Genomic DNA, 15,999 nt, shown 5'->3' with positions numbered 1-15,999 from the left:
AAAGAGTGCCACATTAATTAGTTACTCAAACATGCATTCAGGAGTTGAATACATGAGTTCAGGAACAGTGGACACGTTGAAAAGTAAAACTGTTCACATTGATACACACTATTATTCATAAAGTACTACATCCAACTGAAATATATTGTTATACAAATATATTATAAAATGTTCATTGTGTCCCAAAAATCTTACAATTTAAACAGAAATCTTTAGCCAAAGAGAGAAGAAGCCACATTTTTTTTCTCTTTTACAAAGACATAATTGTTGGGATTATATTAAAAATTTGACTAAATACAAATGAAAGCTTAAAAGTAAGAATTCAGTTCTGTAAATATTTTATTTTAAACCTATGTTTTGTCATGACTAGACAATTAATTATAAAAATGGGTTAGAGAATTACTTTAGCTAGAAAAACATAAACCTTTTTCTTTTGGATTTTTTAAATTTTGATTCATAATGATATAGCAGCATAATTAAAAATACAATATATAAATTTAATGGTGAAATATTTCATAGCAATATAAGTTGGGTGTATATGTAAGGATATATTTATTTTTCTTGGCATTATTCAAAATAAAACATTTGGGAAATTCACCTGATTTTTCAAAATTCTTTGATTTCAACAGAACTGCATAATCTGCCTGAATGTGGCTTTTTAAACTTCTCTGAATGTTAGTAGTTAATTTAGGTAGTTAGAAAAGACACATAGGAAGGTTCATAAGAGTCAGCTTTCAGTTCCAGATTAGCACTGTAGCTGCAGGACAATGTATGTGTAAATTCTATAAGAAAATACTTCGGCTAAACTCAAAGGAAACTCTAAACAGGAAAAGGCTACACCTAATAACTAATAATTATTAAAGTAATCACAGTGAATAATCACCAACATCTAATGTAAACCAGCATAACATCCCTAATCTGCTTTCCCATTTTATGTATCATTAACAGATCTGAAAAAGTGATATTCAGCAAAAAAACAAATGACCAATGAATTCACCCATATTAGAACAAAAAGCAGAGAAATAAAATAAAAGTTGCATAATCATTGTTGATAGCTTCAGAATCACCTTGGGCATAAGGTCTGTTTTCTCTTCCTCAATCAACAATCAAATCTACCTTTCTGTTTACTAAGCTTGCTCTAAAGTAACATCAGAAATGCAAGCCTAACAATGAAAACAACTTAGAACGTAGGTTCGAAGTTAGGCAGGAATATGTAGAAATACAGATGATAAGTATTTTCCCTGCCAATCAATAAATATTTGCTCTGCCTTTTAAAAATACCTATTACAATAGATCTATGAATTATACTTTACGATACAATAAACCAGTTTTTTATCAAGTTAGAAGTTCTGGAAAGCCATTTTAGAGTAGCTTAATTTTCCTGATACTTTCTTCACTATAATAGACTGATATTTCCTTTTTTGTTGTTAGTTAGTACTCGATGGCAGAATGAAATGGTGTGCTTCCTATTTCAAGCACAGCAATGTTGATACAATTTCTCAAAAATGTATCGCATTAAAGATTCCACCTAAAGTTAAACTGTTATATTAGCTAAACACATGTAATTTTTCTCAGCTAAACATTACCCTTTAGAAAGCCAATTTGATTTAAAAAAAAACTCACTCTAGTTCATATATACACATACCTAGAAAGACTAGATTGACATTTAAATAGATAAAACATTAGTCCAACAATTAAAAACTAGACATCAAGAAACAGTAGCTAATTTTTTCCTCAAGTATCTGGATAATTTTGCATGTCCCTCCAAGTGTTATATACGAAATATTCTTTCATGTCCAAGCTGTCAATTCGAGTTATTCATTTGTCTTACAGTAAATAAAGCAACTGCTGAATACACCATTTTCTTCCTTTGATTAACTAACTGGTGACACTACAGTTCAGTTACTTTATTACAAAAAAACCCAACAATCCTCTCTTTTATTTTCCTTAATGTTAAAGAATTATAATGTTATTAACTTAAAATTAGTGCTGAAGTGTAAAAGAGGAGATTTGTAGTTTGAAGACAACCTCCAAATGCTTCACTAATAAAACATTTATCTAACACCATATAAGATTACTAAACTTCACTTTTTCTGTTAACTGCCTTGATTTTGCATCACAGAGCAGAACTCACCATTGCTGTTATACAGGACCTGCATAGTTTCAAACTCCAGTGCTGTATACATTGGATCTAAAACTTCACTGTAGTTAGCCATTTCCATGTCTAGCATTGGTTCCGAAAGCCTCATCATTGAATGCAAAATCAGTGAAAAAGCTGCTCAAATGTATAACCCTCCCATTCTGTTTCACAGTGATTGATAATCCAAAGTTAACTATAACTGTGTCACTTACGTGCTGCAATGGGAGGAGCTGGAAAACTGCTTCTGCATGCTATATTCTACCTGTGGGGTTTTTTTTTCTTTTATGACACAGTGCAACCTTTCTGATAATCTTGGAATGCTTTATGGAATAACCTTATCATAAATTGTACTGGTTCCAGCTCCTGAGTTGAACTCAAGGACATGCAGGAAGCTTCCTATCTCCTATGCCCTGCTACACATTTTGCTGTCCATTGTGTGGTATAATCAGTCCTAAACAAAAAATTTTGGTTATTCTATGCAAAGAGACTGTAGGTTCAGATGCCATTTTGCACTCTCTGTTCAGGACAATAAGAAAGGGTGACAGAATTATGGACTATACTCATACCAAAACATCCATCATCATATTTTAAAAGACAGATGCAAACCCTCTCATTTTTACAACTGTTAGCATCCTTTAACAGTGGCAATGAGGTGGCTGTGTAGGCACGCTGAACCAAAGCCTCGAGCAACACGAGCTCTACAGCAAGGCCAGAGTATAGATCCCCTCCATCACACACTGTATTGCTGCAATAGCTCTAGGCAGTGGACCTTGCACACTCTCAGAAGGCAGCTTCCTGCTCTAACCCTTCTTCATACAAGATGTGATAGCAGCATGTTGTTTTCAAGCACCATTCAGACACACGGGGAAAAAAAATATTATTCACCTTCTCCAAAAAGAAGAGTATCTGGGTAGGTCATCATTGTTCACCATATGGTACACATGCCCTGTACAAATCCAGTTAAAAACACTCCTGTAAAACTTCCTTAATCTGTGCAAAAGATAGCTGAATTTCACTTTATAATCAGGTGCTTTTAAATGTTGGATAGCAGAACTTCAGATGCTATTATTTCTCAATAAATTCTTTATAGAAAACTACCCTTGACATTGTTAACAACAGTGACATGAAAGTTTACATATATAAGAACACTGCCCAGTTTATGTTTAATTAACAGGAGCTAGTAACTGTTTTTACATCATTGAAATGTGTATTTGAATGGAAAGAATGCCTGCAGTTGCTGTTCAGTATAAGCAGCTGCAAAATGGCACAATAAAACAACTCTTTGATTAAGAGATTGATGACAGACAAGCTACCAATGAAGAAGGAAAATTTACAGGAAAAGACCTAGAAAAAAAGCCTTTTGAAATTCACCCTTCTAATTTCCAAGTCCCCAGAGTAACATGAGAGGCACAAATAATCCTGTCTCCTTGTGGACACACAGATGCAGTCTCAGGTCAGTTCTCCTCCTGACTCCAGTGGATTCCAGTGACTTAATTATGACAACATGATTCTTGTCTAAGTCACAGTGGTATCCTCAATCCAAAAAGCATTTATAACCATGGTACTGCTTGCACAAACTCCATAGATTTTAGAGAGTTTCCACAGGGTCTGCTGTCCTTTTCAACCTACTGTTATCTCTTTTCCTTTAAACCATTCAGCCATTATTATATTCAACAAGATATCAAAAAACTGAAAAACTTTTTTTAAAAAAAGACAAACCTATAAGGTTCTGCCTCCCTATGAAAAGCACTTGTATTAACAACCAGTGCAACTACAAGCACTTCCTATGCACTACAGAAGACAAATAACATGCAAACTTTATAATAAACTTAAGTTTATGATTGAAATGTTAGAGTATTTCATGCCTACAATCATGGAAAATATTCTACTCAGAAAGTATCATTTCACAGTACAAGATATATGCAAAGTTGCCCTGTCCTTAACCATAGCTAATACTTATGTTTCTTAAAGAATCATATTAAACTAGACTGATGTAAAGTTATTTGCTGACAGCCCATATTTGTCTAGGAAATCACACTAGCTTCATCACAAGAAGGAATAATTTTATACTGGCTAATGGCTAAGTTTGAAAAGTTTCTTCAGAAGCAGAATTTGTTGTATTTGCAACATTTTTGCATTTGTATAGTATATGCTGAAAAACTAGTTACTAATTACATGACAAATGATTCATTACATTAAATATGCTACTTAAAATAATACACAAATGTTTACATGTTAGAATTATCTTTTGTTCCTTAGCGCATATGTTTTGATAAGATTTTCTGTAAATCGTAGAATCATAGAATAGTTAGGGCTGGAAAGGAACTTAAGATCATCTAGTTCCAACCCCCCTGCCATGAGCAGGGACACCACACACTAAACCATGTTGCCCAAGGCTCTGTCCAATCTGGCCTTCAACACTGCCACAGATGGAGCATTCACAACTTCCTTGGGAAACCCATTCCAGTGTCTCACCACCTTCACTGTAAAGAATTTCTTCCTTATATCTAATCTAAACTTACCCTGTTTAAGTTTAAAGCCATTACCCCTTGTTCTACCACTAGAGTGCCTAAAGAAGAGTCCCTCCCCAGCATCCTTGTAGGCGCCCTTCAGATGCTGGAAGGCTGCTATAAGGTCTCCACGCAGCCTCTCTTCTCCAGGCTGAACAGCCCCAACTTTCTCAGCCTATCTTCATACGGGAAGTGCTCCAGCCCCCTTATCATCCTTGTGGCCCTCCTCTGGACTTGCTCCAGCAGTTCCATGTCCTTTCTATGTTGAGGGCACCAGAACTGGACACAATACTCCAAGTGAGGTCTCACAAGAGCAGAGTATTATTTAATCTCTGGCTTTTTCATACCAAAATTTTACACTGCATAAGTACAAACAAATCTAAAACTAGCTGACTTTTATTTCAAAACTCCAGTCCTGACAACATTCTGGCATTTAAAAATGTAAATGTAAATTTAAAATAAGAGAATAAATGTAAGATGGAAGATATCATCTATGACATGATCAAATCCTGCTATTCCCTCTGCTCTTAGCAGAATTTCTTCAGTGCTGTCAAAACAGGCCCCTCAGTGACTACTAAAGAGAGGGAATGAATTGACCCTTCATACTTCTGTCACATAAAAACTTATTTCAATTGATTTTTTAATATGGAAAAATGTGCACTATAGGAAAGACGTTCTTTATACTACTTTTTTTCGTGTTTTGCTAAGGAAACTTCTCATAGTGAAATCTTACATTCATAAAAATCTGCTTTCTGGGGAATTTTTGGCACAATGTATATCATGAACAATTAATGTATACTAATGACTACTGCAAAGTATTAATATGCTTAGTATGTATAATTAGTGTTTCTGACTTAGGTGGAACAGAATGCAGTCCTGATATTAGAGCAGTTGAGGAAAGAAGCTAATGATGAACACCTTTTGGTCCTATGTCAATCCAAGCTTTATAGTGTTCACTAGTATTCAGACCCCACACACCTCATATTTCTCTTCATATTGGATGCCTGCACTGGTTTTTAAATTATGAATGATCTTGCAGCTTGTAGTATGAGACATTCTTTCAAATTCTAAGTCAAGTCATCTACTACTGATGGCCAAGAAATTAACCTTAAACCTAGGTAAGAAGAAGTTTTAAAATTGCATAATTAGTCAAACTGAGAAACACTCCTTTGAGATAAGCGGTACTATAAACTTGAGTGAGAAATGAATTTTCAAAATAATTTTTTGTGAAGAAAGACGAAGCTACACAATAAAAGTTTTGTTCATGTTGCTTGTTGTGTTTTTTCTTTAAATCTGATGACTTTATAATCACATACAGAAAGCATTCCTATTTTATCTTAAGACTACTAACTCTGTTAATTGCTCAGCTCTCCATAGTAAATGTAATCATTCTTTCTGGCTGTGCTATAAAACAGAACACAAGCTAATAAAATAAAGGTTATTTCCATAAAAAGTGTTCCTGTAAACAAAAACAAACCTCAAACTACTATCACTACAGAAAACAGTTTTGGTTTTCCTTTCTTTTTTTTTTTTTCATAAGAGCAATATGTCCTTTTAGCATTCCAGCTCAGTAAGAAATGTAGATCCCCAGAAGAGAGTCTTAATTTAAAGGGGATTTTTTCTTGTTTCCATGTCTTCTGAGTGAATAACACATCTTCACAGTATTTCTTGCTTTGCAAGTACAGTGAGTTAATGTGGACATCCTCAGAAGGCATCCTATTTTTTGTCAGTAAACTAGCATATTTACCCAGTATGTTGATAAAACACACATTTTAATGTGTCTCCCATCCCATTTGCTGACACACACCTGAGATGGGGTATGCAGGAAGACTGTACTAACAAACCCTAGTGAAACTGTATGAGCTGAGCCAGAACATTGCCCTTGTAAAGTAAAAGCAGACAAAGATCTTCACATAAGAGAGTTCATTGGCCAAAAGCAGTGTGCAAATTTCCGCACACCAGCAGGGAATCTCATCGTTGGCTTACAGAGACACATGCCCTTGTAATACTAGACTGAGGGTTCCTCTCCTGTAAGATACTCTCAGCACCAGGGAGAGTACTGATAGTCACCATCACATCATCTCTGCTGCCACCCACACCCAAGTATTTCATAAATGGTCCATGAGTAATGACTGCCTAATGTTTGCTTGTGTTCTAAAACATATAAAATTATGAAGGTAAATGTACAGCACAACTGCCTCCAGTAAGATGATCAAAGGCACCACCTCATATGCACTTCTCAAACCCAGCATCAACTATCAGCTTTACTGAGTAAATTTATGGCACTTAGAGGCTTCTGTGCCTTTTAATTTTGCATCTTCCTTTTGACTTTGTCCTAAAACCCAAAAACAGTGGTTAAATAAAACCAGCAAAGCCAGTGCCAGAACCAAATAACAGCTTTTCATGGCAAGATGGTAAGATAAACTGCAACAAATCATGTCAGGTGAAACCTAAGTACAAACCTTCATGGAAAGTCTAGGCTAAGCCTGTTTCCATCACACACGTTTCTAGACACTTAGACTGCCTCAGGCATCCTATAAAAATGAGATTCTTACACATCGAATCTGCCCCTTTTTTCATTTGAATTGGTGATTCATTATGTTGAGCTCCACTGTATCACACAGGAAAAATACACAGTTTTCTTTAATAAGTTATGATGAGGGTTGGGTTGGTATTTTTATTTTTTTAATTTTGGTGTAACAGGGAACAGACCATTATTGCAAGGTCTGAATTGTCTTTATGTTTTGAGCTTCATAAGTATCCATCTTTAAGAACACCCGGCTACAACTTCAACTACCATGAATATGAATAAATGCAGAAAACAAAGAACATGCCTGGCTTCTGACTTGTCAAACACTATAGACCCACCCTATTCAGTACGTTTTTCAAGCTGGAAACAATCCCAAAATAGTTATGAAGATGTCAATGAATAATCTACATCAGAGTTTCAAACATAAGAGATTTAATACTCCAAATTCTATGAAATGCAATTTACAATTTTAATCTTGTATCCACTAGGGTCTTTGCCCTGTCTTTACTTGAGGGGAAATATCAAAGGATTATGAAAGCTCTAAAATATTTTTAGCCTGAAGAATAGCTGCTGCAGGATAATTCTGAAGATAATTTACACTGGCTAAGGATATAGAGCACTTTAAGATCCTCCAGCAGCTTATTCTAAAAGGATATATGATTTATTCAGTTTATATACCACATTGTCATTGAGGGGATATGCTACTAGCATAGCAACAGTAATATATTGGTGTCATATGCAAAGGGAAGATGTTACATCCAGTACTCTAAGGTCAAGGTAAACAAATCTATGTGGTTTACCTGATTTTATTTATCACTTACACATGCACACATGTATCAGTGAGTACCTTGAGTAGCACCTCACAAGGTACAAGGCACATTCCAGTTTACAAACTCTTAGTTGCACTCTCTCTTTAACAGAAAGGTGTGTGAGGATGATTCTCATATTGCATTCATCCACTATCTGCACAGATCAAAATTATTAAAGTAATATTTTCTGCATTTTCCAGATGACTTGTGCGTGCTGCCATGAAATGAATGGTGTATCTATGTGTGGTGGTCCTGCAGCTGCACTCTCTAGTCCTTGATTACTTACCGGATTCAGGAAGATTTTGGGTATTTTTATTTCACATTGTTATTATTATGTTGCATGGAATTTCTTCAACTAAGAAGAGCTGAATTACACTTATAATAACTGTATGTCAGCATCTAATACTTAGAAACTTTCTCCTGAGCTTTCTCGGCCTACAACTTAGCATAGGGCAGCCTTTCACCAATTAATACCACTGCTGAAGAACAAGAAATAGTCCGGGAAAAGCCATCTCATAGTCAAGAGGTCATATACAGACCACTGTATACAGGTCACCACAAAACATCAACTAGTAGCTGTGCAACTGCACTGATAGAGAGCAGTGTGTCTGGGTGATGGAAGAGTCAAGGTTGTGATGGTGACTACTGAAGAAACGCATTTATAGAATAGTTAGAAGGATAGCTAATGGTGACGTGGAAGCCTGATGACAGTGGGTCAAAAAAGAAGTGAAGGGGTCACCTCATTGCTCTCTACAGCTTCCTGAGGAGGGGAACTGGAGAGAGAGGGAAGTGCTGACCTCTTCTCCCTGGGATCCACTGATAGGATGCATGGGAATGGTTCAAAGCTGCACCAGGGGAGGTTTAGACTGGTCATTAGGAAGCATTTCTTCACTGAGAGAGTGGTCAAACACTGGAACAGGCTTCCTAGGGCGGTGGTCAATGTCCCAAGCCTGACAGTGTTTAAAAGGCATTTGGAAAGTGCCCTTAATAACAGGCTTTAACTTTGTCAGCCCTGAAGTGGTCAGGCAGTTGGACTAGTTGAAAGCTGTAAGTCCCTTGCAACAGAAATAAACTGCTCCGCTCTGCTGTGTTGTATTCTATTCAGTTAGAACACAGTATGCCAGGTACAGGAAATAGGAGGTAAAGACTGAGGACACAGAGTAGTTATATTCCTTTATCTAGCTGTTCCAGGAGGCTGTATGCAGTAGACTGCAACATATGTAGATATCAAATGTTATGCAGATTTAAAATTTTGGTTTATACATATATGTGTATGTGTATATATGTACACACAGGAATTTATTGTCAGTGTTTTTATGACAGTTGGATTTGCCTCCTGAATTATCATTGAGTATACCTACAAAAATGGATTTGACAGGGGGAAACTCTCCCTTCTACACACTGGATCCTAGTAATTCTTGACATTGTATTGTCCATGTGCAGATTCTCTCCATGAGATAGTCACAAATCTGTATTTTTCCACGTCAATTCATTCCTGTGCTTGCTTTGTGTCCAGATTAACAGTAAATTTTCTAACCCTATCTGAGGTTAGCAGGCACTATTAGAAAATTGTGCATTTTCATGGAGAGGAAGGAAAAAAAATAGGATACTTCTGCTTTTTACATAGCAATAGATAAGCTACACTGTTAAGTATGTGATTTGCTATGAGGTAGACTTTAGTATTTAATATTTCTATTTTAGCTTAATATTCTTTAGTTCATTTTATTCTTGAAAACTCACAATAGCTATGAAGTGTAGCCAGTTTAGATGGCTTAAAGGATTTTTGCAGCATAGTTTTGCAGTGAGTTTTGCTGAGCTACAGTTAAATGACTGCAGTCACTTGTTAATTATTTGCTTAAATCAGGTAACTTATTATTTTTCTGATATACACAGGAAATTATACCAGAGACTTGTCCTGCAGAACAGAACGAAATGAGAAGAAAAGAGGAAAGAGTTCAGGTGTAAGATAAAGCCAAACCATCATGATACTGATAAGCAAGACTAAACACTCTTGTTCAGTCATCCCCAGGTGATTAGTAATTTCTTAATAAGCCTCCTTGGCAGGTTTTTATGCAAACTTGCTCATAAACAATGTTTCATATAACCCGATAGATAAATTTTACTTACAAATTATCCACATGTATCTTGACAAATACCATATAATGATTTTTTTTTTTCCCCCATCGATAAACACCATTGCCTCTGTCATACACAATAAGAGTTCAAAAAAAGGTTAACCAGCATAAAGGTAAGGTTTGTTTGGCACTTTTTTTTTTAAGTTTGCGTAGAATCTTTCTTTTCTATGTATGTGATGAATTAATCACAGCAAGTCTTCAAATTTCTGTATTCTATCCTCTTCTGAATTAGTTATATATTCTACATACTGTTTCAAAACAAACTCAGTACACTTCTGCCTGTGCTAGTGACTATATAACTCTTGGTCCTACGTAAAAGGCTAATTAAGTAACTAGGCAGAGAATTCCCATTATTTTCAGTTACTCTGTCTAAAATTAAAATTTTCAACTAGAGTTTAAACTGACTCATCACATTCCTGCAGAAAGAACGTTGTGTCAACACACTTGACTTAACTCTTCTGAGACACTATCATGGTTATGCTTAGCTTGGCAATTTCTCTCATTGTCATTCTTACGACAATCAGTTAATGAGAAGTTCAGAGTGTGTTAAAATCTATGAGTTTAAACTGAAATTACAACAAAAGGACAGAAATTACAAAATACTACCCCCATAAAGGAACAACACGAAAACATAAAGGCATGTATTCTGTTTCAATGATATTTTGGAACAGCTGTTTATACTGTCAAAATTACTCGATTTTATGCTTCGAATAAATATGAAGATTTTTTTAGAACAGCTCATGACAGGGGGGTTGGAACTAGATGATCTTAAGGTCCTTTCCAGTCCTAACTATTCTATGACTCTATGAACTTCTGGGGAGGCATGCATGTTAAATACCTTGAATTTTAAAGGGATGCTTTCCCTTCTGAGAACAATAATATATTACGGGATTGAGTACTGCTAGAAATACAGCTTGTAAATTATATCAAAACCAACAATCCAAAGCTTCTAAAAATCCTAACTTGGGCCAAAGAAACCATTATACTAGGTCATAAACCAAGAAATTTCATATTAAATTCTATTTTCCTTAAGAGAACAACATTATTCTTGGTTTCAGCAAACATGAAATGACAACAGTATCTCCTTGGAAAATACAAACAGGGCTGTCCTGAGAATCATGGAGGACCTGGACACTTGATACCTTTGTGGAAAGAGGCATCTGCATTCTAAGTCCTATAAATTCAGATACCAGAGGACATAAAACAGAATCTTCTGGAGGAGCTTAAGTCTATTCTTTCCTGTGGACATACAGATTCACTCTGCCACTGGCCAGTGTTCCTCTTTATTTTAACACACTAGGTGTTCCCAGGCAGGATAAAACATTAACTATGACTTCCAAGAAATACAGACGTATCTGCTCCAAACACATTTGTAACGGTGATTTCGATAGGCTCAAGATTAGTAAAAGTCCCTTTTAAAAGCTGATGATAAATATTAGAAACATAAGGTGGGCTGCATTAGTAAAGCCAGAGCACTGATCAAGCTGAGCAGGAAAAAATGCATTGGCATGGAAACTATGAAAGAAGCGGTCCTGTGAAGTTGTGCTTAGTATCTGTCTTAAAAGCAGGCAAGAGGAAACTTTGAGAAATGGACATAGGTGCAGTTATGAGTTATGAGTAAAACTACGAAAAAAATTATCAAGATACAAACTGAAAAGTTATATATAGCTGCAATAATGTAGGTTAAATTATCAGGTCTACCTTAAATATCATACAGCTGTGTCTGAGTGTCTCTTATGGACAACAGTAATACCCATGTGGATATATTTCTTGGCTTTAATTTATTCCTGTAGGTAGGCTCCATCTTTTTATCAGAAAACTTTGCAGTCAGTAACATTATCTCCATATCTCTGTCAGAGGGATGAACTATATTCCCCTTTTTGTGAACAGAGAACCGAGGCAAAGGACAACTAAAGATAGTGTTTATGACACTTGAGTCCACATGTCTGCAATATAGTCACCTGCATGCAAACTAGATGTCTAACTTCCTTTGTATACTATGATCAGAAACGGGCATATCTAAACAGATTCATCATACCTATCTTTAACAGTAGGTTGAACTGAATCACCTCTCAAAGCATCCACTTCTTCCTACTGGTTGACTAACCAAAGTGCTCACAAAAATGCACAGCCATCTAGACTTAGGTGGAGTGAATCTACACAAATGACTCCCCAAAATCTGAGAAGAGAGCTGAAGGTGGAGGCTTGCCTCCTGCACATTTGCCTGAGCACTTTCTCAAAACTGAAAGTGTATCATATAGCCCACCTGCTACAGGTTCTGAATGCCAGAAAAAAACATCCTTTATCATATATTTTAAAATAAATTCAGAATATTGTTATATTCTTAGTTCACGTAATGTATGTTCGTTCCAACCTAAGATATGTTTCAGAGCGCCTGAGCTTCAGGAAAGGAGTCAGTCAAATTAACAATACCCATGTGTAGAGTCATAAAATGATGAACAGTATCCCAAGTGAGGATTAACAGAATCAGGACCAGGTAGCTCTGTGTTTGATAAATATTGAGATATATGTAGTATAATCCAAAACCAAGTTAGGTGAAGATCATTTCTCATAACAGAGAACAACAAAGCAAATGTTAAGTTACCGTGTCTAAATGTGGGACAGTTGCACTGCACAGTGCAGCCTGCAGTTCTGGTTTGTGAATGTGTACCCAAGAAAAAAAAGAAGGAAGAAAATAGTAATACAAAAAAAAAAAAAAAATATTGTCTTGATGTTATTTCCTGAAGGGGATCTGAATAAAAAATTCAGTCAAGAAAGAAAAGATACAGAAATGAAGTAAAAGGCTGGGCATTTGTATGCCACCCAATAATCAGTTTTATGAGCCCTAAAGGAGGAACTATATGAAATACCACTATGGACATGAAGAATCCTGAATACATTCTTAATCATTAATTTCAAAGATCTCAGAAGATCACCGAGTTCAACTTTCTCCTCAACGCAGGTCAGACCGGGTTGCCAGGGGCTTTATCCAGCCATATCTTGAACTACTTTGAAGGATGGAGACTGCCCAATGTCTTTAGGCACCCTGTTCCTTTCCTGGACATGGTCTCCCTTGCTTCTCAGAGGGGGCATTTTTCTCCTTACCCACAGCCCGAAATTCTCCTGTGTCAAATTATGTCCACAATCTCTTGTTCTTCCACCTATACCACAGTGAAAAGCCTGGCTCCATCTGTTTACAAACCACCTTTAGGTAGCAGAGGCTGTTATGAGGCCCCCTCCCCAAAGCCATTTCATGTCCAAGCTGAAACTGGGAAGGTATTCAATGCCCTGACCATCTTGCTGGCCCTCCACCGGACTTCCTCCATTTTATCTATGCCTTTCCTTGAAGAAAGAAGGAGGCAGAGGGGAAGGGAAGGGGCAAAACTGGATTCAGTATTTTAGATGCCATCTAACAACTGCTGAGTAAAAGGGAGTAATCGCTTCCTTCGATCCTGCTAATACAGCCCAGGATGCTGTTGGTCCTCTGCTCTCAGGACACACTGCTGGCTCATGCTCTGCACTCTGTCTACCAAGACCCCCTGGTTCTCAGCAGAGCTTCTCTCCATCCAACTCCCTAATTCTTCCCCCAGTACAGGATTGTTCCCCAATCGTCCCCCAGTTTTTCACTTAACTCAATTTTCATTCTTTCAGAAACACATTGCCTTTCTAGTCTGGCTAAATTACTATGGCATTCCTTATTTTATTTTTTTTTTCTGATCTATACATAAATTAAATTACCATGAGGGTCTTACTTATTTTGAAAAGACTTACTTAGCTGTCTCAAACAGTTTTAATTAAAATCCTGACATATCTGTTCACTTAGACAAAATAAGAAGTCAGCCAGTCTCTTCCACCAGTACTTCTGGACACACTTCACAGAGCCAGCAGAACTCATCTACACCTCCTGCTGTCATTCATCTGACAGTGAATGGCATTTCTGCTTCCATCTGCATGAGGGGGGAGAGTTAAAAGCTGCCATTATGGCTGGAATTAAGGAGTGCCAGCCATGTTCAGGGCATGAGAATTTAGATCTTACAGAAGAAGACTAAAAGGAGTTGGTTTGCCCATCTCAGGGATGTAAAAAGTGAGAGGGAGTTTATTCCACAAATAAACTGTGCATGGTCAACATCATAGATGGGTGGGAATTATTTATACAATAAAAAAATGCTGCCATAAGAATGAAGGCATAAATTTGAGGCTGGCAAATAGAAAGCTTCTAAACATGGCAGGGTTATGGCACTGTAACAAACTTTCATTTAGGTAGTATTGATGAGGAACCTAAGTGGTTTTAAAACACGGAGAGAAATTTATGAAGGGGTTGGTTACATCAGCCAAATTGATGACTCAGGAGATCTCTTCTAGTCTTACGTTGCTGAACAGTTACATCATGAATATTTGTTTTAAAAGTGGTCAGTGAACTATATCAAGTGTGTTTTTCTAATTATGAATTAAACAAACATAAATGACAGCAAGTTAACCTTAGTGTGATAAGCAATTAACAGAATTATGCTGTGACTGCAGCTGATACATAATTAACAACTGCTGCAAATGATGTTATCCATCTAATTTGCCCAGATTGGAGTAGCATTATTCTTAGGCATGTTTAGCAAGTTCTGCAGTAATGTGCACTTGAGTGAAGTGCTCTTTACTAATGTGTTCAAATTCACAAAGCTGTTATTAGAATTGCAAATAAGATATACATCGGCATCGTTTCCTTTGCCAATCATTTTCTCTTCTTTGGAACTATCCTTGACAGAAAATCAAATTGTAACAATTCCAAAGGATGTTTGCACAAATGGAGCAAAAGTGGTGTTATATAATTAAACAGGGAAAATGTGCAAAAACCATCCTGATGAACCAAGCAGGTCTGAATTCAAAACACATGAGCTGCTGCTAAGTGGGAAGGAACAAGAACCATGGAGTTCACTGGGGCAAAGAGGGAAACATTCACAATAGAATATACTTAAGAAAGTGAAAAAGGGAAAAATATTTTTTGAAGTGTTGTATATTTAAGGCCCAGAACTGAAGAATACCTAGTCACTCAGATTCTAATGAAATCAGTAGAAAAAATCATCCCCTTTCAAGGACTGGGTCTTCAAGGTCAATACATGTTGGAGATGCAAATCCTCAATTAGCTCATTAAAGCATTAAAAAAAAGAAAAAAAAAAAAAAAAAAGGAACTAGTGAACTAGTGGTTCACAGGTCTTCTGTTCATCTTTCCCAGAAGGATACTGGAAAATCTGGACAACTGGAGAAAGTCGTAAGATATGATGAGGGAGCAATTGTCTGATAAGGAGCACACACAGCCTTGGGTGAATAAAATAATTATACCATTTAACAAAAATCTTTGGGGTGTGCATACTTTCCAGCAACCTAGCATGAATTTCTCCAATTTCATAGGTATTTACGTGGCTTTCAGGAGCACATGGCCTTTCTAACAGTTGTGTCTCCAAATGGTCATCTTTTTCTGAGAGTGGCATGTTGAAATAGGACAGCTAGCAAGCAAGGAGGTTGGTGAAGCATGCAGCAAAACTTTACTTCCATTCAAAAAAGAACACAACAGAGTACAGAATCTTCAGTTCTTCATATACAGACAAGGGAAGGCTGATCTCCTAGGCTGTGTTTCCATCCTCTAGGTAATACCTACAGCCAGTAAGAGTAAAATAAATGGAATGCAAATCAACTATGCTCCTAAAGAAAATTCTTATTTGGATTATAAAGGTTGAGAACACAGTGCTTTCACTCAAGGTACAAAGGCATTTCTGAAGATTAAAGAAACTTCAAGAAAATGCTTAAGTCATCAGACAATGTTGATGCCAGATTTTCTTCCACTTGTAGAATAAAAAAAACATAGAATTTATACAATGTCTTAAAA

General features: G+C 36.4%; 1 protein-coding gene across 1 annotated transcript in view; it reads right to left on the bottom strand.

Moving 5' to 3' along the window:
* Positions 1 to 2,262, bottom strand: part of HNF4G (hepatocyte nuclear factor 4, gamma) — an 18,447-nt gene extending 16,185 nt beyond the window's left edge. Inside the window, exon 1 of the mRNA XM_010016017.1 lies at positions 2,135 to 2,262. Coding sequence (XP_010014319.1) covers positions 2,135 to 2,252 — 118 coding nt within the window. The 5' untranslated portion in view covers positions 2,253 to 2,262. The remainder of the gene's footprint in view (positions 1 to 2,134) is intronic.
* Positions 2,263 to 15,999: the final 13,737 nt, after the last annotated feature.

The sequence above is a fragment of the Nestor notabilis genome, unplaced genomic scaffold (genome assembly GCF_000696875.1).
Source record: "Nestor notabilis isolate BGI_N333 unplaced genomic scaffold, ASM69687v1 scaffold5616, whole genome shotgun sequence".
Classification (NCBI taxonomy): domain Eukaryota; kingdom Metazoa; phylum Chordata; class Aves; order Psittaciformes; family Psittacidae; genus Nestor; species Nestor notabilis.
The sequence above is the reverse complement of the archived record's forward strand: the minus strand, read 5'-3'. Positions and strand labels throughout refer to the sequence as shown.